Raw genomic sequence first — 23,724 nt, 5'->3', positions numbered from 1 at the left:
AATAAAAAATTCTGCAAATATCAACCTTAAAATTGCATTTTTTTAGGAGTTATAGAGGAAGGAAGTAAAATCAAAAAAGTAGTTATTCTCAAAAACGGCTAAACCAATCTTGATGAAAAAAAATTTATGTTATAAACAATAAGACTATTTTTAAAAAATAAAAAATTCTAACAAAAATACGGACAAAAAATTTTTTTAATTTTTTGACAATTTTTGGAGGGTTATGTTTCAGAGGAACACCTCCAAATTTTTTTTTTCCAAAAAAACCTTGAAATGTTTGTTTCAACATATATTTTTTCCAAATTTTTTGTAGTGTGACTTCATGGCGAAAAATGATGAAAATCCACGCGGCGCGCCATCACGCCTTCACAGTACACTCGCTCCAGTCGCGTACATCGAATGTACTAGCCTGGTCTTTATGTCGGATTCTTGAATTATTTTACGACCACAAAGTTAATGAAAATTTAGATTTTATTTTTATTTGTATTGTATATTTATCATATGCGCCTTTCTTTATCAAAGTGCTTTTTTAAATGCGTGTCTTTTCACTTTTAACAAAATGGGCATTTTTTTAAATGAGTCCCCTTGCCTCTCGGGCAAAGATAAATACTCAAAGATAAAGAAAAACTATTAGCTTTAATGAAGCTGAAATTGTAAATACATTTTTTACAGTTTTCTTTTTAAGTTTGATTATACTTTTCTCAAAAGTATGTTGCAACCGGCACCTCAAGTCTGTCGCTGCCATTCTAGGCATTCTTAAATAAAAAAGATACAATAAGCCAATAGTACAAATAATCAAACAAGTACACAAATTCGATTAATCAAAGAAAATTAGATTTTTCAAAACAAAATTGAATCTTCACTGTCGCTCTCAAATACTGGAACCTAATTATTTTTCTTAAATACTTCGCTGGTTTAAAAATTTTTGATAAATATTTGACATAACATAAATAATAAACCACTGTAGCAATGTGAGAGCAACAATCGACAGTCCGTTTTTCATTGGCACATTCACATGTATAATGTGTCAAACCAGAAATTCCAACGCTGTTAGATTTATATCTTAAGGGTGTATTGGACATACAATCTTAGACAAAAGTGCATGAAATTTGAAATATTTAAACATCTACGCCTAACGCATAGTAAATCTAGATGTAAGAAACTCGAACGGTAGTTGGAGTCTTATTTTTACTCTTACAAAGGTATTTTTCACGTATTTGCGATTTTTTTCACTTATGAGTTTAAACTTTTGACAGTAAAAATGCACAATTATCTCAAGTTATATTTTATTTCTTTAAAACGGTGTAGTGAAGACAATTGAAACTTGGCAGATATTTTCATCTATTCCTATACTAGATGTACAAAAAAATTCAAAACACTAGTACTATTTCTTCTATATTTTTTTAGCTGTTTCATTCGTCAAGATCGTATTTTTCCATAAAATAGAAAAGGATACCATGTAAAATCGGTAAAAATTAAAATAGTTATAACTCAGCAACCATTTAATGGATGCGTTTTCAATTTTTTGCAGTACATTAGGGAAACTAAAAAAACAATTTCACAAATTTTTAGCAATTTTGTACCATTTTGAACTTCCGATACATCCTTAAGAAGCACCTGTATGTTGTGCAAGAAATGTGTTTATCAATTATTCTACCAGATATAATACGACATGAGCTAATTGATATGGACCAGTAAATAAGACTTTCAAATCTCTTTCCGTCATTTCTGGGAAATCTAAAATATCATCCAATGTAACACTTTTAAAAGGTAGTTTTCGACGAAGCCAACCATTTTCTTCCACCTCGACAAAGAACTCTGCCCATTTTTTTGACTGTGCATTCTCTGCAGCACGTCATCAAAAGTATTTACATCAGAATAAAACAATTTTTCAAAAGTGTTGTTGAAAAACGACGCGATTCTGAAATAAGTTCCAATCTTCAATATCAACTTGTTGTCAATTTTATGATCCAAAAGACGATGTGTGTGTGTGTGTGTGTGTGTGTGTGTGTGTGCGTGTGTGTGTTTAAATACACCGTAAACAGATTCAATTACCCAACAAAACGTGACTCATTGGACTCTTCCATGGACAGTTGTTTCCTTTTTTCTTTCAGAGCAGACATCAAAACTCTAAAATTTTCTTTTTCTAAAATATCTTTTACATCACGGAAACCACGATCAAGGACAAAGATATCAACTTCTTTTAAAAACTTACGCAAGCTATTTGGATTTTTAATAACACTTTTTAAAATCTCCGCATTATTTTGATTTGCAAGGTATGGTCCAAGCATATCAATAATATAGCATCCAAGCATAACAATAATATATCAGTTGTACACAGAGTAAAAGGTTTGCACAGATGAATTTTTTTTTGTCCAAAAAAAGATGTCCTCTGATATTCATTGTTGGTGCTTTTTTAATGACGAACGTACGTGCCATCGCAAATCAAAAACAAATTGTCAGTAGCATTGAATAATATTTTTGCCATTTAAGTTGTACGATTTTGAATAAGATCACCTCCATTAAGAGAATGTATACCAAAACAAAGTGGCAAAACATCATTTTCGAAAGATTTCATTATACTGTTAGAATGTTAGAATAATCTAAAACATCATGTTCATTCTTTAATTCTAAGATAGAAGCTATCATTTTATTAGAATTCCCTGTCCTTAATTTAAATAAGAAAACAACAAGTGCTTAGATCACCAAAAGGGATTGATTGTTTCGCAGTAAAGTCAACATATCATTTTATGGCATTGAGATTTTCTCAATTTAATCCCGTAAAAATTTCTGTTTTTCAGAAATACTATATTCGCCCACTTTGTTTAATAATGACGAATCACATTTTATAGAAAAAGTTTCCATCACTTTGAATAACTCTAACGCTGTAAGACTTGCTGTATTAGAATGTACCCTCAGGAGACAAAGATCTTCTTCATAAATTCTATTTTTTATTAAATGACTTTTACAACATCAATTTTCAGATTTGATGATATGTAGATTTTCTTCTTAATATATGCGGAAACGCGAGCTTCTTGGGAAATCATAGTTAGATTATTTGATGATAAACAAATATAACAATATTTATGCGTAGCTATAGTTTGCTGGATAGAAATTTCTATACATTCGACCTCAGAAATTGCTTTTTTTGATCTAATTTCGAACGTTGAATTATCGATATCTGATTCAGAGGAAGAATCTCTTTCTGTTTCAGGTTTAGCATCATTTTTGATATACTTTATTTTATAAACAAAAAGTCGACATTTTAAACATAAAACATCATTAACAACTATTGTTCGCTGTAAAGATAAAGAGAAATTATTAGCTTTATTTTGATTAAAGAAAATAAGCTTTAGATTTAATGATAATGTGATAGCTAAATAAAATCATATTGTTTTTTTGGCTTGGCGCTTCAAACACATTGTCGACCGCGGGTCGTCAGATAGAAACGACTCTGTATGCATAGCGGGCTCGCTGGAGGAAGTGAACAAAAGAGTGAGGAGGGACAGCAGCACGAACTGCGCTAAGGTTTTGATCAACAAAGAGCCGATCGTTTTTTGTTCTGCAAGGCGACTTTAGCTGAAACTGCTTTGTTGACGCTCTTGCTACAATAGACATTCTCTTGTAATCTTTCATTAAAACTAACTTTTTTTTTATTATTTGAATTTCTTTTTTTGATTATTCATACTATTGGCATGTTTTCTTTTTTTGTTCTTTCTCCTCTTTCTCTTTTTTCCTTTTCCCCTTTTCTTTTTTTCTTTTCCCCTTTTCTTTTTTTCTTTTACTTTTTTTTAAATGCCTATGGCGGCAGTGAAAAACTTGAAGTGTGCTGGTTGTAACACACTTTTGAAAAAAGTAAAAGTTAAAAAGAAAATTGTAAAAAATGTATTTACAATTTCAGCTTCATTGAAACTAATACTTTTTCTTCATCTTCGAGTATTCATCTTTGTCTGAGATACAAGAGAACTCATTTTAAAAAACGCCCATTTTGCCAAAAGTGAGGAAACACTCATTTAAAAAAGCACTTCAATAAAGAAAGGCGCATAAGATAAATATACAATACAAATAAAAATAAAATCTAAATTTTCATAAACTTTATAGTCATAGAATAATTCAAGAATCCGACATAAATAGTACATTCAATGTACGCGGCTGAAGCGAGTGTGTTGTAAAGGCGTGATGGCGCGCCGCGCGGATTTTCATCATTTTTCGCCATGAAATTCCACTACGAAAAATTTCGTAATAATATATGTTGAAGCAAACATTTCCAGGTTTCTTTAAAAAAAAAAAAAAATTAAAAGTGTAGCTCTGAAACATAATTCCCCCCAAAATTGTTTAAAAATTAAAAATATTTTTTGTCCGCATATTTTGTCAGCATTTTTTCCATTAGAAAAAAATAGTCTCATTAATGTTTATAACATATATTTTTTTTATCACGATTGATTTAACCGTTTTCGAGAAAAACCACTTTTTTAATTTTACTTCCCCCTCCATAAAAAAATGCAATTTTAAGGTTGATATTTACAGGTTTTAATCAGATAAATGTTAATCTGTGGTACCAATTTCGACTTGTTATGTGCGGGAACAGTTTTTACATGCGTATCTCCCTATGCCCTTTTATAAACATTGTAACTTAATGTTTCATAAACGTTTTAAAAATATTACTTATTAATATTGCTGTTCTAATATTATTAAAATATTTTGAAAACGTTTATTAAATGTCTTAAATGTTATTAAACGTTATGTCATAATGTTTAATAAATATTTTCAAAAAAATATTACTTAATAATATTGCTGTCCCAATATTATTAAAATACACTGGCGCAAAAAAAAAACAAAATTTTTGATCTATTTTTAGGCAATCTTCAAAGTGATGCAACTTTGCAAAAAATCATCCAAATTACATGTATTTTTTTTTATTAAAGAGCAAAAACTCTACTTTGAGAATTCCTGTGCAAAAGTTTGATTTGTTAAGTGTGAACCTATTGTATCGCATTGAAAACTAAAATGTTTTTTTTAATTGAAAAAAAGTAAAAGTTTGTTATTATTTTGCACAAGTTTCTCGTTAAAATCTTGCTAATATTAATTCAAAATCTTAAAGTTCATTCTTTTTTAAGCAATTAAAAAAAAACATGTCAATACGATGTTTTTTGTTGATTGCACGCAAGTTTGAAATTTGCACTGCATTTGTGAGTATTTTAGCGAATAAATACAATATTTTTTTAATATCATGAATTTTGAGTATTAATATGATATTGCACATTGATTTTATTCGTTTAACTCAATCATACCGCTGTCATCAAAGTGACCCGATGTGCACCACGTGCAGAATGATGATCGGATTTTGTACATCATGTGGCTCTGAAAAGGCTGATTTTTTAAAATAAAATTTGAACTTTTATTTTTTATGTATGAGTATGTGTATATGTTCTTAATCTTTATTACTGCGTCCCCTCAGGGTTTGCAGTCTCCTCTTGTACATACATACATTTCAATTTCGTCAAAAAACTCTTAAACTATTTACATCTTTAATCATTATACACTTCTCTCCACCCATCATCACACAGACCCTCTCTTAATTAAATCTTCCCCTCTTCATGCTTTCTCTCCTTGTTCCTATGCGTTACACCTCCTTCCTCCTTCTCGTCCTTCTGCGCTTTCTCCAGTATTACGTTTCCTTCGCCTCTCGTATCTGCCTTCCTTTCTTTTCCTATCACGCGGCCTGGCCATATGCGATCTTACATTCTCTTCCTCCCTCCCCTATCCTCGCTTCTAACCTATCTTCCTCTCGTCCTTTTCTCTTTCTCTCTCTTCTGTTCTGCCACCTGTTACAGAATAAATCACATTTTATAAATAAACATATACCAATACAGTAACTTTCACCCTCCTTCCTTTATTCCTTCCCTTTACTTTCTCTAATCCACTGCCCATTGTCTGCTCCCCCCCCCGCTCTTCCTCTCAACCATCCCCTCCATTCTTCCCTTCTCCTCTTCTCTCCCCCTTTTCCCTTCCTTGCTTCCTCGTTTCTTAATTCCTTTCCTCCTCCCTCCATCTACCCCCCTCTCCATCCCAACTCCATTTCTTTTCCTCCACCCACAGCCCTCTATTTGATACTATCACCTTTTTTCCCTTCGCCCTTTCCCTTCTCGCCGCTTCCACGATCCTCCACCTCATCCTTCTCTCTTCCATCGTCAAGTCCTTGTCCACTCCTACTCCCCATGTCCCCTTCACCTTCCCTCCCTTTGCCACAATCTCTTCTCTATCCGCCTCCCTTACTATCTCCGTTATTAATGCCCACCTTCCTCCTCCCCCTTCTTTTCCTCCACCCTGTCCACTGTTACCCACCTTCCCAACACCCGCTCCATAATACCCTCCACAAAAAACCTCCTCTCCTCTTCGTCCTCTCCCTCCACCCCTCTCCACACTACATTCTTCTCTCTTCTCCTGTCCTCTTCTTCCCCTCCTGTCCTCCTTTTTTCCTTTTGCGTGGTTCTCTCTCTTTCTTCCAGTCTGCTCCTCGTCCTCTCCTCTATCTCCTTCCTCCTGTCTGTCCTCTTCTCCCATTCCTCCTTCCTCTTGTATTCCTCCGGCTCCTCTCTCCCTTCTGTCCTGCTCCTCCCCTCTTCTGTCACCCTCTGTCCATTCTTCTTTCTCTGTACCTCTCTCAATTCAATTTCCCCCTTTTCCTTTACTACGTCCTTCTGCCACCTCCTCTCTGTCAACCCTCTTTTCTCCTCCTTTCTTTCTGTCTCTCTCTTCCACATTCTCTCCTCCTCCGCCTCCACTTCTTTCCACCACTCCTCCATCATCTCTTCCGTCACCTCATTCTTCTCACCTCTCCTCTCCTTGTATTCCTCTCCTCCGTCTTTCACCCCATCTCCTCCCTCTGGCTTCTTTTCCTTGCTCTTTACCTCCTCTTTCCTCCTCTCTCCTTTTATCTTCCTTTCCTTTACCTCTCCTCCTTCCTCCTCCGTGGCCTTCTTCCTTCTCTCTTCTTCCCTCTTCTCCTTGCTGTCCCGTTGCCTGTCTCCGCTCCCTCTCCTCTTGACTTCTCCTTTTTTTTTCTTCTCACTTGTTGACCCCTGCTCTTCTTGTCCCTCCGTCCTCTCCTCCTTTCTGCTTTCCTTCTGCTCTCTCTTCTCTCCGCCTTTTCCCGGTTTTCCTCTTTCTCTATCCACTTCCTCCATAACCCCACCAAGTCCATTATACCTTCTCTTATTCCTCTCAATTCTTCTTTTATTTCTCTCAATTCTCCGCTTTCCATCTTTTTATCTTCCGCCTTCTTTCTTCTATCTCTTTCCTCTCTGTTTTCTGTGTTCTCGCTTTTCGCTTCCTTCTTCACTACCATTTCTTTTCTCATCACTTCGTGTTTCACTTCACCCTACTCCGTCTCGATATTCAATTTTTCTCTCCATCTTTCCATTTTCGTTCTCTCCGCCAATCTCCTTCCTCTTCATCCTATCGATTTATCAAGATCTCTTTCCACTATTCCACCTTCCTTCTTACTATCTTTCCTCTCTCTCTTCCTGACGGACCACGTGCTTGCGAACGCATGCATTCCTAAACCCGCTACCGCCATCCTTCTCTCCACTCCACTTCCTTCTTCTTCCTTCTCTCCTTTGACTCCCTCTGCCGTCTTCCTACATCACCAATTTTACCAATCATCTTCCTCTCTCGATCCTTCCGCCAATCACAGCCTCTCCTCGTATATCGCTATTTCGCATCCGTCACTCACTCTTTCCGTCCGCCGCGCCATCTGTCAAGTCCTCTATACACACTTTTCTCAGTCTTCACTCTCTATCTCTCTTCTTACTTAACCACCGCCTCTCTGCTTCCTTCCGTTCCTGCGCCTTGCCCTCCTCTACCAACTCTCTGTCTCTTCACTATCGCCTGCTCCAATTTCATTCTCCATCTCTCCTGTCTCTCCACCTTCCGTCTCGTACTTCCCTTCAATGCCCCAGTTATTCTTCCTCCTCCTCTTCCTCTTCCATACACTCTCACCTCCTTCTTCACCTCCTTTCCACTTTTTCACCTCTACACAACCACGAGCACTCACTCAACCATCCTTCTCCCTCCACCATCTTCAAGTTCGTACCGAGTATGTGTATATGTATGTTTACATGTATGTGTGGGTTTATAAGTATAAATGAATGTGATCTTCTGTTGACTTCAGTGAAATTGGTGCGTCAGCTATCCGTTATATTCAGATCAGTAAGTACAAATTTCTACCAATGAATTTTAGAGCAAAATCCGACCGTCATTCTCCACGTGGTGCACATCGGGTCACTTTGATGACGGTGGTATGATTGAGTTAAACGCGAATAAAATCAATGTGCAATATCATATTGATACTCAAAATTCATGATATTCAAAAAATACCGTATTCGCTAAAATACCTTAAAATGCTGTGCAAATTTCAAACTCGCATGCAATTAACAAAATATCGACATGTTTTTTTTAATTGCTTAGAAAAGAATAAACTTTAAGAATCTGAATTAATATTAGCCAGATTTTAACGAGAAACTTGTGAAAAATGATAACAAACTTTTACTTTCAATTAAAAAAAACATGTTTGGTTTTCATGCGATACAATAGGTTCATACTTAACGAATCAAATTTTCGCGCAGGAATTCTCAAAGTAGAATCTTTGCCCTTTAATTTGAAAAAAATACATGTAATTTGGATAATTTTACGCAAAGTTGCATCACTTTGAATATTGCCTAAAAATCGGTTAAAAATTTTGTTTCGTTTTTTTGCGCCAGTGTATTTTAAAAACATTCATTAATGTTTTTTAAATGTTATTAAACATTATGACATAAGATTTAATAAATATTTTTTAAGTATTACTTAATAATATTGTAAGGTGTTAGAAGTCGTATTTTATTTTACGTTAGTGGTATTTTATTTTACCTCGTAGCGCACTCTATTTTGTAAGGAATTTTTTCCAACTAGTTACAAAGATTAGAGATTTTTAATAATAGTTACTTGTTGACGAAAGCGATGCGACTGTATACTGTTTTCTTTTAGCTTTCTGAGCGAACGTTTGCATTACCTGCGTTCAACAGAAAAAGCAACTCTTGTAAAATTCTTTTATATGATTGGTTTATGTATTTAGATCCGACAGGAACTAAAAGCAAGAATCAATCGTATTAAAGAATTTTATAACAGTTGCTTTTTCCGTTGAATGCGGTCATTAATAAACGGTTTTGTTTGATAAAATAATCGGATCCATATTGACTTTCCTACAAAATTTGAGGGTTCAACCAGAATCTGAAAAAAATAAGGCCGTGGAAAAACAACACAAGAGGGCGACGAGCACGACAAATATGACGCTGCATAAAAAGTGAAAAACGCTGGCTGTGCGTTGAGGCAAGGTATTAATCAATTAACACCAAAGCGCAGTAAAGTTAAAAAAACAACAAAGTACGCCAAAATAACAAAGACAAATTGAAATTAGAATGACAAAGAAAGCCGGAAACGACAAAGCTATTGAGTGAACGATACTGAGCGACAAGAAGGATACTTGTAAAAAATAAAAAAATTGGAATAGATAGTTAATTGCCGACAAGATGCGCACGTTGCTATGACCAGCCATGTATGCACTTTATTGGCTTGTGTTCGAGAAGAAGGGAAATCGTATGAACCTCCAGCAATTGCGGGATTTCCATGACTTTGATTTTGACGAGTCGTCGAAGAAATTTCGAGCAAAGCTAGAGTACGCTGCCGCTTTTTCAATCACTTGATGTCCATGTGCAATATCCTTGATTTAGACTATGTCGGCAATAAGAAGGATCTGCAATAAAGAATTATACGGGCACTCATGGACATCAATTTATTGGCATCATATGAAAGCGACGACGACAAAGATAAAGGAGAGCTGAGGCAATTGCAGTGAGAAGTTGAGCAGATTAGCGACGAAGATGATTAGTGAACTGTAGACAATGTTTCCTCGCTAGCAAACAACAACACCGATATGAAAAACAATAATCAAAATACTTCAAGACGTAAAAAGCGTAATACAGAGATTACTTTTAATTTCAAAAATGTAGAAGATACGATTCATCCATTCAATGGAAATGACTATTATCCGGTCAAGAGATGGGTTTTCGATTTCAAAGAATTACCAGTCCTATTTGAATGAACCGATATGCAGAAGCCGTAAATCTCTCAAAGGTGCTGCCAAGACATTTGTACATGGATTGGGCATTTCACAATTTTGTGAGAAATTAAAGATTACATTAAAAAAGAAATTCGGTCACAAAGTAAGCATGCTGATATTAATCAAAGACTGGCTAAAAGAAAATTAGACAAAGACGAAAATATTCAAGAATATATTCCCTGGCTATGAGGGAGTTAACTTCTCAAGGTGATGTCGACGCCAAATCAGTCATCCAATACGTCATCGACGGCATTCTGGATGGTAATCACAAAATAGTACTTTATGGAGCACGAAACTATAGCAAGTTTAGGATTCGACTGCGCACATATGAGAAGATGCAAGAACGAAGCGCAAACGGCAACAGAAATATTCTCAAGAAAGAATCAATGAGTAAATCGACCAAAAAGGCTAAACCGTCGAGTAATAATCAAAAAAAGATCTCAAATGCGGCAGGTCGCTGTTACAATTGTGGTGAAAGCAAACAAAAATCGAATGAGTGTAATTTAAAAAATCACGAAAAAATGCTTTAAATGTTAATAACTTTAGGCATAAATAAAAAAATTGTCCGGATCAAAACGACACTGGTTAATCTACAGGTAACGAATAATGTTTTAGTGAAATCGGTCTAGTCAAATATTCAATCAAAAAAAATTTCAGTCAAAAGTATAAGCTTTTATGCTTTACTCGATACGGGTAGTCATCTATCTTTTATACGTAAAGATATTTTCAAATCCATTAAAACATTAAAGCTGTGTGAATCAGAAGTACTTTTAACAGGCATTGCACAGGGTCAAGTTAAGACGCGCGGACATTTCGCAACAACGGTGGATAGATCCAGTTTTCCTGTAACCTTTCACATAGTTCCCTTAAAAGCTCTAAATGTTTCTACAATTTTAGACACTAATTTTATTCATCAGGTCGAAATAACTATTAACTAGAATGGTATTACAGTACAAAAGCCAAGCGTTCCAGTTTTCCTTTCGCAAATCAAATTACAGCCGGACGAAAGCAAAGTAATTCACACAGGTTTGACAATAGATAAAAAATCTAAGGCGGTAGTGGAAAAGATGATAATAAAATACGTATCTAATAAGCCTAACAAGGAGATGCCGGTATCTACTAACTCTACTTTCGAATGAGCCATAGTGCATTCGAAAGGGGAAATAAAAAGTAAAAACCATGTTCTGGCTTTTAAATGAATGGGCCTTAGTTTCTGAGAAAATTGCATCCAAATGTGTGCATTTTCCGACCAGTAAGATAAATACAATAAAAAGCCACTTCTCGGCATGAAGCGCGTTCTGATATTCTTGTAGAACGTTGTGGATAAAAATTTACACAAAAATGTTAGAAACACAAATGTTCCTCGACCACAAACATATTATAAAAGCAACTCGCGTATTGCAAATACATTTTTTGTTATGTACGTCAGGTGAAAAACACAATTTTTTAAAAAGCAAAAAATTACACAATTAAAAATATTTTGCAAAATAATTGCTTAGTACCAATCAAAGTTAAAAAATAAACGCGACATTGTACAAAAATGTCAGAATTTTATAATAAATAAAAAATGTATTGTTATTTGTTATATTTAATAATATTATAGAAATTTATTAAAACCACAAAAAATCTTCATTTTTAAGAAAAAAAATAAATTTAATTAGGATAAACTAAAAAAAATTTGTCACAACTGATCTTGAACCCAACTCGTATGAATAGCAAAACAGTAGGCGCACACTTAGCATCCACGGTTACTCCGCTTCATGCGTTTCCATTGTACTTACAGAAAATGCACATTTAGATGCAATTTTCTCAGAAATTAAGACCGTTTCACCAAAAAGCCAGAATACGGTTATTGTTTTTCACCTCTCCTTTCGAATACACTATGGCTCATTCAAAAATAGAGTTAGCAGATACCAGCATCTCCTTGCAAGACGACGGACATTAAGCTAAAAATATCGTTAACAGATGAAACGCCTATTTTTCAGAGTCGATTGCCTTAACCCATTTAGGATCAAATGGCCACTATTTTTTCTCCACGTTCAACACTCAAACGTTTTACATAGACGTCGTAGAAAAAAACTCAGCAGAGCGTTTTCGATAGTCTAAAACCTCTTTCAAATGCCGGCATCAGAATTGACGTACAAAGCGAGTAAAAAAAGTTATGGCCTATTTTTCCAAAAAAGGCAACATTTTTCGACATTTTTTTCCAAAAATTCTGTATTTTGGATGCAAAAATGTTTTGCAGAATTATTGCAATAGGAATAAATTGAGGAATAGGAATCTTGATCCACTTTCTTTTTTTCAAGTAATAAATGTTATTCTTTGTTATTTTATCTGCCGTGCAAGCACTTGATTTTCTGTCGCGTTCTGCGCTATCGTGTAGCGTGCGCCCCTATCCTGCCCCTCTATCGTTAGGCAAGCTGGCTGTTTTTTGTGTACGAATTAAGGCTCCCTGTAGCGAATTTTCGCAAGTTGACGTATCGGCGAGTCTGGCACCCAACCCGGTCGTTCGTGAGCAGCCGAGATTCGCGCGCGAGATATTAGGCACGCAGGCCATTTCGACCCTTGGTATGTCTTTGTCGCTGTGTCTTTTCTAATAGCGGTTTTCCCCGCACGGAGAAAAAAGTCGTGACAATATATAAATGATTATCTTCTTACTTTTACATTCTTTAGCCGTCAAAATATGTTGCCGTTGCGTGACTCTCGCGAGGAAGTAAATGTAAATTAGAATTTTTTCTTATTGTTTGTTCTTTGGTTTTTTTTAAGTCTTTCAAAAAATTTTGTGGCTTATAAAAAAATGCTTATAAATTTTGTAATATATTAGAATTACATAAAAATTTTTTTAAAGAAATAAAAAAAATTAAAATTGTAAAAAATATTCCCCTAAATAAAAAAATAAAAATTAAAGAACAAACTCTCCAATTTACATTTACTTCCTCGCGGTGGAGTGGCCTTTACTTGGACACAGTGCAAATGGACACGTTGCAAATGGACACAAAATAATGTACATCGTACATTTCTACACCGTAATCGTGGCCCCTTTGCACGCACGCACGCACGCACGCACGCACGCACACGCGGAGGTAAAAGGGGGGCCTTCGACCCCTTTCCCGCACCCCCCCGTTGGCACCCACCTAAACAAAAAGATATAAAAATGTACGGTGTACAACTTTACGGTGTACAACTTTGCGGTGTACAACTTTACGGTGTACAAAATTCTTGTGTCCAAATAAACCGTGTCCATTTGAACCGTGTACATTAGTTTGTGTTCATTTGCAACGTGTCCATCTGTACTGTGTCCAATTGTGCTGTGTCCAAGTGAGCCATTCCCCTCGTGGTGAGAGTCGGGCAACGGCAACATATTTTAACGGTTAAAGAATATAAAAATAAAAAGAAAATTATCTATATATATATATATACACACATATCTATATATATAAGTCGCGATGTATGTATGTCCGTAACTCCTCGGACTGCTTTGTCATTTGTGGTCCAATCTTAATGCCACCGGTGTCAAAATTTAACAAATTTTCCGTAGAGTACTACCATGGGCTCGAATTTTTCAAAAACAGGTTGTTTAAAAAATGATGGGAAAAAATATACGTTTTTTGGACTAAAGTTTGTATTCCAGCGAACTCCTCCGTCATTTGTGGTCCAATCCTCTTGAAACTGATCTCAAAATTTAGCAATTTTTCCGGGGATGGCTACTATGGACTCGGATTTTTTAAAAACAAGGTGTTTAAAAAATGATGGGCCTTAATATACGTATAAATTACTGAAGTTTGTCCGCGAACCACTCCGTCATTTGAGGGCCAATGCTCTTGCAAATGGTCTCAAAATTTTGTATTTTTTCCGGGGATGGCTAATATGGGTTCGAATTTTTCAAATACAGGGAGTTTCAAAAATGATAGGCCAAAATATATACGTATGAATGACTCAAGTCAGTTTGCCCGTAAACTATTCCGTTATTTGTAGTTCGATCTTAATACAAATCTCAAAATTTAGAATTTTTTCCGGGGATGGCTACTATGGACTCGTCTTTTAAAAAAAAAAGAGTATTTCAAAAATGATAAGCCAAAATATATACGTTATAAATGATTGAAATCTGTATGCCTGCAAACTACTCCGTCATTTTTCTGGGAAAGGCTTCTATGGGCTCGAATTTTTCAAAAACAGGATGTTTCAAAAATGATAGGCCAAAATATACGTATGAATGATTAAAGATTGTATGCCCGCGAATTACTCCGTCATTTGTGGTCCGAACCACTTGCAAATGGTTTAATTTCAAATTTTTTGAGGATGGTAGCCATGGGTTTGGATTTTCTATATACAGGAGAATGTTTTCATAAATGAATGGCGTAACTTTAAGAAATGTAGGTCCTTAAATTAAACAACCTGTATATGGATAAATTAAGTCGAATTTTTATTATAGAAAAAGTTTTATAACATGATCTTTATTATGAAAAGTTTTGTAAAAACATGTATTGAATAAAATCACGCTTGAGTTCGGCACCTGATGTAAACGGCACCACAAATGACTGTGCATTATACGATATGCAAATGGTATCATTTTATTCCAAATTTTTTGTCGTAATATCTCTTCAAAATACTTTAAAAATACATAAACTTGTTATTTTATGTCGAAATTATAATAATACATAATCAATACAAATAATGACGGTTCCTTTCAAGAAATGCGAGCAAAACATGATTTATCGCCAAATAATGGAGAAAAACCATAAGCAAGTGTTCATGTGAGAGCGATCCACTTGGACATTGTTCATTTGGATATTGTTTGTATGGACACCGTTCACTTAGACACTGTTCACTTGGCCACGAAAAGAATTGAACACGCACACACGGAGAGGGGCGCAAGGAGGGCCTTCGACCCCCCTTCCCACACCTACCCCGCTGGTAGCGAGATCCTAGACATGATTATTTCTTATCCAAATAAACGGTGTCCAAGTAAATGCTGTCCAATAAACAGTATCCATATACACTGGAACCCCGCGTTAGCGTACTCCGCGTTAGCGGAAACTATCCCCTCCATATGCACTCGGCCCACATGAGTAGCGTGTGTGGGGGATAGCAATGAGCAATGCAGTCGCGTATTTCACGGAGTGGGAGTGAAACCAAGCAATAGGAGATAACCCCGCGTTAGCGGACCAAAGCCCCGAACAGTCCGCTAACGCGGGGTTCCAGTGTAAACAATATCCAAATGAACAATGTCCAAGTGGATCGCTCCCACATGAACACTTGCTTATGGTTTTTCTCCATTATTTGGCGATGAATCATGTGTTTCTCGCATTTCTTGAAAGGAACCGCCATTATTTGTATTGATTATGTATTATTATAATCTCGACACATAAAATAACAAGTTTATGTATTTTTAAAGTATTTTAAAGAGATATTACGAGAAAAAAGCGAGAAAATCGAAAATATTTCGGTTTTATACGGTTTTTCCATCTTTTGATAGTCATATTAAATTCATGTTGAATTTTTAAAAAATCGCAATAAGATTTAAAAAAGCAGACATCTATTCCGATTTATCCCTATTGCAATAATCCTGCAAAACATTTTCGCATCCAAAATATGAAATTTTTGGAAAAAAATGTCGAAAAATGTTGCCCTATTTGGAAAAATGAGCCATAACTTTTTTTACTTGCTTTGTACGTCAATTCTGACGCCAGCATTCAAAAGAAGTTTTAGACTATCAAAAAGGCTATGCTAAGTTTTTTTCTACGACGTCTATGTAAAAAGTTTGATCGTAAAACGTGGAGAAAAAATAGTGAACATTTGGGTTTTCATTTTCTTTAACCCCTAAATGGGTTAAAGAAAATGAAATAGTTGAAAAGCAGGTGAATGATTGGATAAGCAAAGGAATTATTGAACCATACTTCTCCAAATATACAAGTCCTATAGTAATTGCAAAAAAGAAAGACGGGTCCTCAACTTTGTTGATTACAAGAGACTAAATAAGGTAATTGTCAAAGATAAATACTCGTTTCCCCTAATCGAGGAACAGATTAACCGTTTGACAGGACTTGGGTATTCAGTACAATAGACTTGAGAAATAGATTTTTTCATATCAACATAGAGGCGCAAAGTAAGTATACAGCTTTTGTTATACAACAAGGTCAATACCAGTTTTTAAAAGTACCCTTCGGTTTGTGCAATTCACCACCTGTTTTTTGTTTTCCAACCTCTGGTTAATGAAGAAATTTTATTAATTTATCTAGATAATTTAGTTATAGGTGCGCTCGATGTAGAAGAGGGTATTAGATGGAAAGTATTCTTCAAGTTGCAAGCAATTATGATTTAGACATCATAAGTGTGAGCTTCTACAATTGCGAATTTAGTATCTGGGATACGTAACAAAAAATAGTGCAATTCACCCAGCAAAATGCTGTTTTGAATTCCAGAGCTGCATTCGTCGAAAGATGTTCAGAGTTTCCTGGGACTCTCTGTATTTTAAAAAATTTATTGAATCTTCTGCAATAAAAGCGAAATTTTTTAGGTATAAACTTTAAAATCGTCACCGACTGTGCTATGTTCAAGCACACAATAAATAAAGCTAAGCTATCTGCTAAAATCGCTCGATGGGCTCTATTAATCGAAGAGTTTAATGCATCTACAGAACACGTTGACACGCTTAGTCTTTATCCAATCATGACAATTAGTGTTGAGGATAGCATTATAACTAGAGTTAAAAACACTCAGTAAAATGATCCAGAATTACTAACCATCTGGAAATTCTGAAGGAAAAATCCTATGATTACTTTTTTTGTGTAATGACATGCTGTACAAGTGTAACAATGATTGTGAATTACTTGTCATACCAACGCAAGAGATGCAGAATAAGATCATACAAATGGCTCATAGCAAAGATCATTTTTCAACAAAGCAAACCAAAGAAGCTGTAAAACAGCAATTCTATATATCGATGTTGACAAAGAAGATTGAGAATATGATTACTAATTGTGTGCCTTGTATTTTAGGTAAAGCATTTAAGTTGTTTAATTAAGAAAGCCAGTAAGCAAGAGGGTTTTTTCATCAATCCATTGACTAAAAAGAATGTTCCGTTGCACACATATCATTTAGATCATTTAAAGCCGTTGGATTCCACCAACAAAAATTATAATCACATTTTGACTATAATAGATAGTTTTACTAAATTTATTTGGTTGTATCCTACGAAGTCTATAACATCCAAAGAGGTAATTGCCAAACTGCAATCACAGTCAGGTTTCTGGAAATCCCTCTTATATCATCACGGACCGAAGCACTGCCTTTTCGTCTTTCGAATTTCGAGAATACTGTAAACCATAAACGCCACTTTCCAAAAAAGCATTAGCATGACCCTCTTTGAGTTGCTCTTTCTGCCAAAATAAAACAGAAAAAAGACGTCAAAATAAAAAAAACCTTTAAAGAAGAATTTTGTTTGCAATTCGAGCGAGAACGCGATTAATTGCGAGCGAAGGCTAAGGATCAAATTTTAAAAGTGCAGAACAAAAATCGCAAAACCTACAATCTAAGAAAACACGAAGCTACTAACAAATACAAAGTACAAATTTGATAATTTAGTAGCGATCAAAAGAATACAAATGGGTCCTGGCAAGAAACTCTGTGCGAAATATTTCGATCATCATAAGATAGAACGTATTAAGTCCAATAACTCATACAATGTCAGGCGTAAAATATCAGACAAAGAGCCAATAAAAATTAGCTTGTACCGAATATATAAAGCCTTGGGCTAAAGCTTTGTAATCATCTGGGTTGGATAATATTTCAGAATGGCCGAGTTGTAGGGTGTTAGAAGCGAGATTTTATTTTACGCTAATTACCTCGAGTAGCGCACTCTATTTCGCGAGAAATCCTTTTCAACTAGTTGCAAAAACTAAAGATTCTTAGTTACTTCTTGGCGGAAGCAATGCAACTGTATAATGTTTTCTTTTAACCTTCCAAGCGAACATTTGTATCAAGCATTAATAACCTTTATTTGATAAAATAATCGAATCCACATTGACTTTGATACAATATTACTGTCCTAATATTTTAAAAATATTCTAAAAACATGAGTTACATGTGTTTTAAATGTTACTAAACATTATAACAAAGTTTTATAAATATCCTGAAAATATTACGCTTACTAATTATTAGGGCGGCTTAAAATACACCAAAGTAAGTGTCACGTTTGACTCTAGTGCGGGAAAGTTGCGTCTTGGCGTCAATAATATCTGTGCAAAAATTGAAACCTGTGAGTCAATATCTTCTGTTCCGGCAAGAGCCTTAAAGTTTTGAAAACTTTGTGAAAAAAGGTGAAATAGTCTAAAAATATAAAATATTTATTTCTTCCGTTTCTAAGTACTCTAATTAAGGTTTTCATGCATTTACAAATATGTAGAATTACCATCTCTGTCACTTAACATATGAAACATACTGATGGTTTAATGGAATGATGATATTCATGAAAATTGGTGTAAAGTTTACATGAATTTCTTGTGTTTATGCGTCCGGTTTGTGTGCAACCCTTCGCCGAGCCCTTTAGTATAAGGTGACTCAGAATTCACCACGTGAAGGTGGCCGCACGAGAAGTTCCTCCCAAGCCCATCCCAACCAATCCTATCTTGTGGACTTTAATGACAAAATCAGGAAAAAAATTTATCAAAATTACAGAATTAATAAAGGAGAAAGTTGATTAATAATGAGACTTATGCTCAAACAAAGGCATTTTTTTATGAGATTCAAGAGTAGCACGAATAAAGTCGTCCCTTGCTTCAGGGCCGATGACTTTACTTGAAGCCTCCGTCACAAGTTTCACCATATGCTCTACTGCTTCAGTGTGGCATGGGAAACTATCGACGTTCCAAGGTTTGGGGATTATTCCCTCTTCTATCATTTGGCTCAGAGACTCATTGTTGATATAATCAAGTGCCGGTGATAAAGACACAACACAGTTATTCCAGTCAATCATGTCAATATAATCAGATGCTTCAAAATTGATTCTTGGGCTTCATCACCGGCACTTGATTATATCAACAAACCAGACGCATAAATACAAAAAATTCATGTAAACTTTACACCAATTTTCATCATTCCATTAAACGATTAAACCATTCAGTAGTCTCACATGCTAAGTGACAGAGATGGTAATTCTACATATTTGTAAATGCATGAAAACCTTAATTAGAGCACTTAGAAACGGAAGAAATAAATATTTTATATTTTTAGACTATTTCATCTTTTTTCACAAAGTTTTCAAAACTTCAAGGCTCTTGCCGGAACAGAAGATATCGACTCACAGGTTTCAATTTTTGCACAGTTATTATTGACGCCAGGACGCAATTTTCCCGTACTAGGGTCAAATGTCACACTTACTTTGATGTATTTCGAGCCGCCCTACTAATCATGTGTTTGTCATGTGTTTTGTGTTGCAAGGTTTATATAATTAATAATGTTATATTAACTTGATTATTAATTTAATGTTATAAAAAAAACACCTTGGCGGAAAAAATTCTATAAATATATAAAAATATTTACTAAAAGTAAAAATTTGTAATAAAGATTTTTTGTTTTATATATTTTTTGTAAAAATTTTCAAAAAAAAAAAGTAAAAATTAGGGTCCAGATACAAAGAGAAGTGTGCATACCCATTACTTATAGAAAAATAAATTTCAAACTAGCTGATATGCATGACTTGTTGGTAACCAATCTGTATAACTTTGTTTAGTCCTTGTTTCTATTATTTATGTGTATCATTTCTGAGACATTTGTAATAAAACAATTCATAATTTAAAACCTTGGTACGCTCTTAATCAGATTCATGCGATGAGTGTAATCTATGTAGGAGCAGTCCACTTAGACACCGTTCATTTAGACATCGTTCATTTGAACACCATTCACTTAGACACAGTAAAAAATAACTATGTCCAGAGCACTCCTACTAGCGGGGTGGGTGCGGAAGGGGGGCCAAAGACGCGCGCGCGCGTGCGTGCGTGCGCGCGTGCCTGTCTCTTTTCGTGTCTAACTGAACGATGTCCAAGTAAGCAGTGTCTAAGTAAACAGTGTCCAAGTAAACAGTGTCCAAGTAAACGGTGTCCAAATGAACTGTGTCCAAGTGAAAACCTCTCATCTATGTTGGGTAAGATGGTTATCCAATTTTTTTGTTAATATCCGATCTATGTTCTTTTAATTGAAAATCTGTAAATTAAAAATGGTCTAATAATAGACCAAACGTTTATTAATTATGTTCTTATTAAACACATATTTACATGAAGAACCTATATTGGTTTTGCCTCTTTTGCCTCTTTTCTCTTTAAATAAATTATATATAATAACAATAATTATATGCAATGTATTTGTAACATAAAAATATTGAAATAATTTAATTCCTCACAATATTACTTTAATATTACATTAATATTAGGTGCTTTTCAGTAACGTACACAGACGACATTATGTAATACATTGCACGACTCACAGTGTTTTTTAACTGTGACACACGTTGTTATAATCATACAATTAAAATACTGTGGTCAGCTGTATCATTTTATGTTACTCTCCAAATAGAACACAGTCATAATAACATCACAAAAACTTTTTTATTACTCATTAATATAAGTACAGATAAGATATCCTTATAATATGATTGAGTAACAAATAATATTATTATAAATTATAATGTATTCTACCTAACTCCATGAATATTAAACAAATACTAAATAAATAAATTAAAAAGTTAGGCAGCATTTCAATTACAAGTGGACATTGTATAACTTTGTGTCATACAGTGTTCCATTGCTAAAAAGCATCTACAATAATAGAATATTAACGTTAGATAAATAAATAATCCACTTTTTTATTAAATTTATTATTAAAATGTACTAATGTAGTTCTGAATATTGAAAATAATTTCTATTATTTCTCAATACTTTCCTCTGTTTCATAGACAAGTAATAGATTTCAGTTCAATAAAAAGACTTCACAAAGAAATAATGAATTATTTCTTTGTATATCAAATATAATTGTGACATATTTTAATATTATAATATTTGTGAAATACTGTAGCAATATTCGTGTATATCTCATTGTAATATTGTTATATTACGTTATATAGAATTTTACTACACATGTACATATATAAAATTACCTAATTAAATGTAACTTCAATAAGGCGTACAAAATAGCAGCTTTATCATTTTCCTCTGCAGCTAAAGTGTAATGAGTTAATTGTGTGGGAGGCGCTAATGGTGGTTCCTCCAACTTTAAAATTGCAGGATTGTGTAGAATTAATTTCTTCAAAGTTTGAACATCTTCAGATAATGTGGCAGATGCCAAAATTGCTTGATAGGCCATTGGTAGATAAGTCAATATAGCTTTCAAGTCTTTTTCGTAACCAAATGAAAATAACTGCAATTATTAATGTCAATTACATATAAAATAACATAGTTTTACTAAATTTAAGAGGAAAGGGTTAAGTAAATTCAAAAATTTTGACGATTTTTTTGCTTAGAAAATTAGTTTCTCATCTGGAGAATGTGTTTCCACTATTTTAAATCAAAATTTAAAGCCTAAGTGTACTTACAAAGCCGTTAAAGTGACGTGCTTCGAGCGACGCTGAGTGCAGGTATACGACTGCGCGCTCGAGAGCACAAAAAAAGCAAGGACAGCTCAAAAAGCAGAACAAGTGGCTTTGTTAGATGAATTTAAAAAAGAGGAAGGCTTATTTTACGGCCGTGGCATCGCTAATCTTAAATCTCCTGCAAGTTCCCTCAAACACTATTCTTCCGTTTTGAAAACTTTAAACGCATTTTTCTCAAAACAAAATTTCGCGCATCGTAGAAAGTAGCTCAGCGAATTCTCAACCAATTGCGATGCAATTTTAAACACATATTCTTTAACATATTCTCCTTTGCATAAACCTAAGTTTTTTTAAAAAATTAACAATAAACAATGTTTTTAGCAATTTTTTAATAAGAAAATACAGTGATTTTATTCAAAATGGCGCTGAATTTTTAATTTTCGATTTTTTGTTTTAAATTTAGATTCATGCTGAGCGTATTATTATATTTTAACGGAAAATTTTTGGTTTTTTATTTCATATAATTAAAGCGACCTGTGTGTTCAACGCATTTCCGAATAGACAACTTCAAGCAGCTGCTGCTCAGTTATTTATTATTTTTATACGAAAAAATTATTTCAGTTAGTTTAAATTAAATAATAACACGTGCTCCTTTATAAAGCAATAAGCTTTATGTTGTCTTTTTAAAAAATTCGAAAAAAAACGGCCATTTACTTGACCCTCTCCTCTTAATTTAAACAATAATGTTAAAAAGCTTACTTAAGGTGTTAAGTAAACCTAGAAATTTATTGTTGTTCCTTAAGGGGAAAAATTTAGGAGACCAAAAAATAACAATTTCAATAATTTTTTTGCAGCTATAATAAAAGTTATCTTTTACAAAACTTTGGATATGTTTTACTTATATCTTAAAATGTACAAAATAATTTTTTTGGAAAAAAATATAAATATTTTGTTGCAAAAAGACGCGATGTTTCTGACGCCTTGCCACCAAAATAGATGCACTGTGTACAAGATAGCGCTCGTTCTGTTCATTTAAAACAAAAAACCAAAATGCGTCTTAAAATAAAAAAAAATAAAAAATGAAGATTTTAGGTAATTTTGAAAAAAGTTGCAATTTTTACAAAAAAAATGGAACATTTAATTGCAAAAAGTTATTGTAAAATTATTTTCAAAAAGTTATTGCAAAATTATTTTTCAAAATTTTTTGGGGTTTACTTATTGTTAGAAGAGGATATAATTAACTTTTAAATAAACCAAGATTTATTCAAATCGGTTAATTAGATTTTTTCTATCTTGTACACAAATAATGAAAACCTTGTTTTGACATCGCGTCATTTTTTGCAATAAAATGTTTATATTCTTTTACAAAAAATTATTTTGTACACTTTAAGATGTAAGTAAGACACACCCAAAATTTGATAAAATAGATAACTTTTATTGTACTTGCAAAAAAATGAAATTATGCTATTTTTCGGTCTCTTAAACGAGTTTTTTCTCTTAAAAGAAAAGACTCGTGTAAACAGTTCCAAATTCACCAAAATCCACAAATTTTTTGTAAAGAGTGTAATAAATTAAGCACTATGAAATTTTAATACATATACGATGTACAAAAATATTTTTTTTTAATAAAAAAATCTTATTTTTATAAAAATTTTATTTTGTAAAAAACTTAAAATTGTTTAAATAATAATTTTTCTCTTGAAACTCCGTTTGTTCACCTCCTTGCAAAACGCGCCGGAGAATATAAAGGCTGTCATGTTTATCAAAAATCAAAAACTTAAAAGAGAAACGTTAATTTATAAGTATACGTTTAGCAAACAAAATACAAATTACAAAATACGACATTGCAAAAATAATATTAATTTAAAAAATGATTTTTTGTCTTAACAAACAATGCTAAAAACCATTCATTATTGGTTTATTGCAAAAATATTTATAAATGTATAGGTTCATGTAAGAAAGATGTTAAAGAATAAGTGTATAA

General features: G+C 33.8%; 1 protein-coding gene across 8 annotated transcripts in view; it reads right to left on the bottom strand.

Moving 5' to 3' along the window:
- Positions 1-23,724, bottom strand: part of LOC105839170 (probable ATP-dependent RNA helicase DDX56) — an 82,712-nt gene that overhangs the window by 43,838 nt on the left and 15,150 nt on the right. For all 8 annotated transcript variants that reach the window (XR_004963867.1, XM_036288893.1, XM_036288894.1 and 5 more), the window contains one exon: positions 21,309-21,568. Coding sequence is in view for 7 of the 8 variants with exons in the window: in XM_036288893.1 (XP_036144786.1) it covers positions 21,309-21,568 (260 nt within the window). In the remaining variant the exon portion in view is untranslated. The remainder of the gene's footprint in view (positions 1-21,308; positions 21,569-23,724) is intronic.

The sequence above is a fragment of the Monomorium pharaonis genome, chromosome 6, assembly GCF_013373865.1.
Source record: "Monomorium pharaonis isolate MP-MQ-018 chromosome 6, ASM1337386v2, whole genome shotgun sequence".
Taxonomy (NCBI): Eukaryota; Metazoa; Arthropoda; class Insecta; order Hymenoptera; family Formicidae; genus Monomorium; species Monomorium pharaonis.
This window is presented reverse-complemented; position numbering and strand designations above follow the sequence as displayed.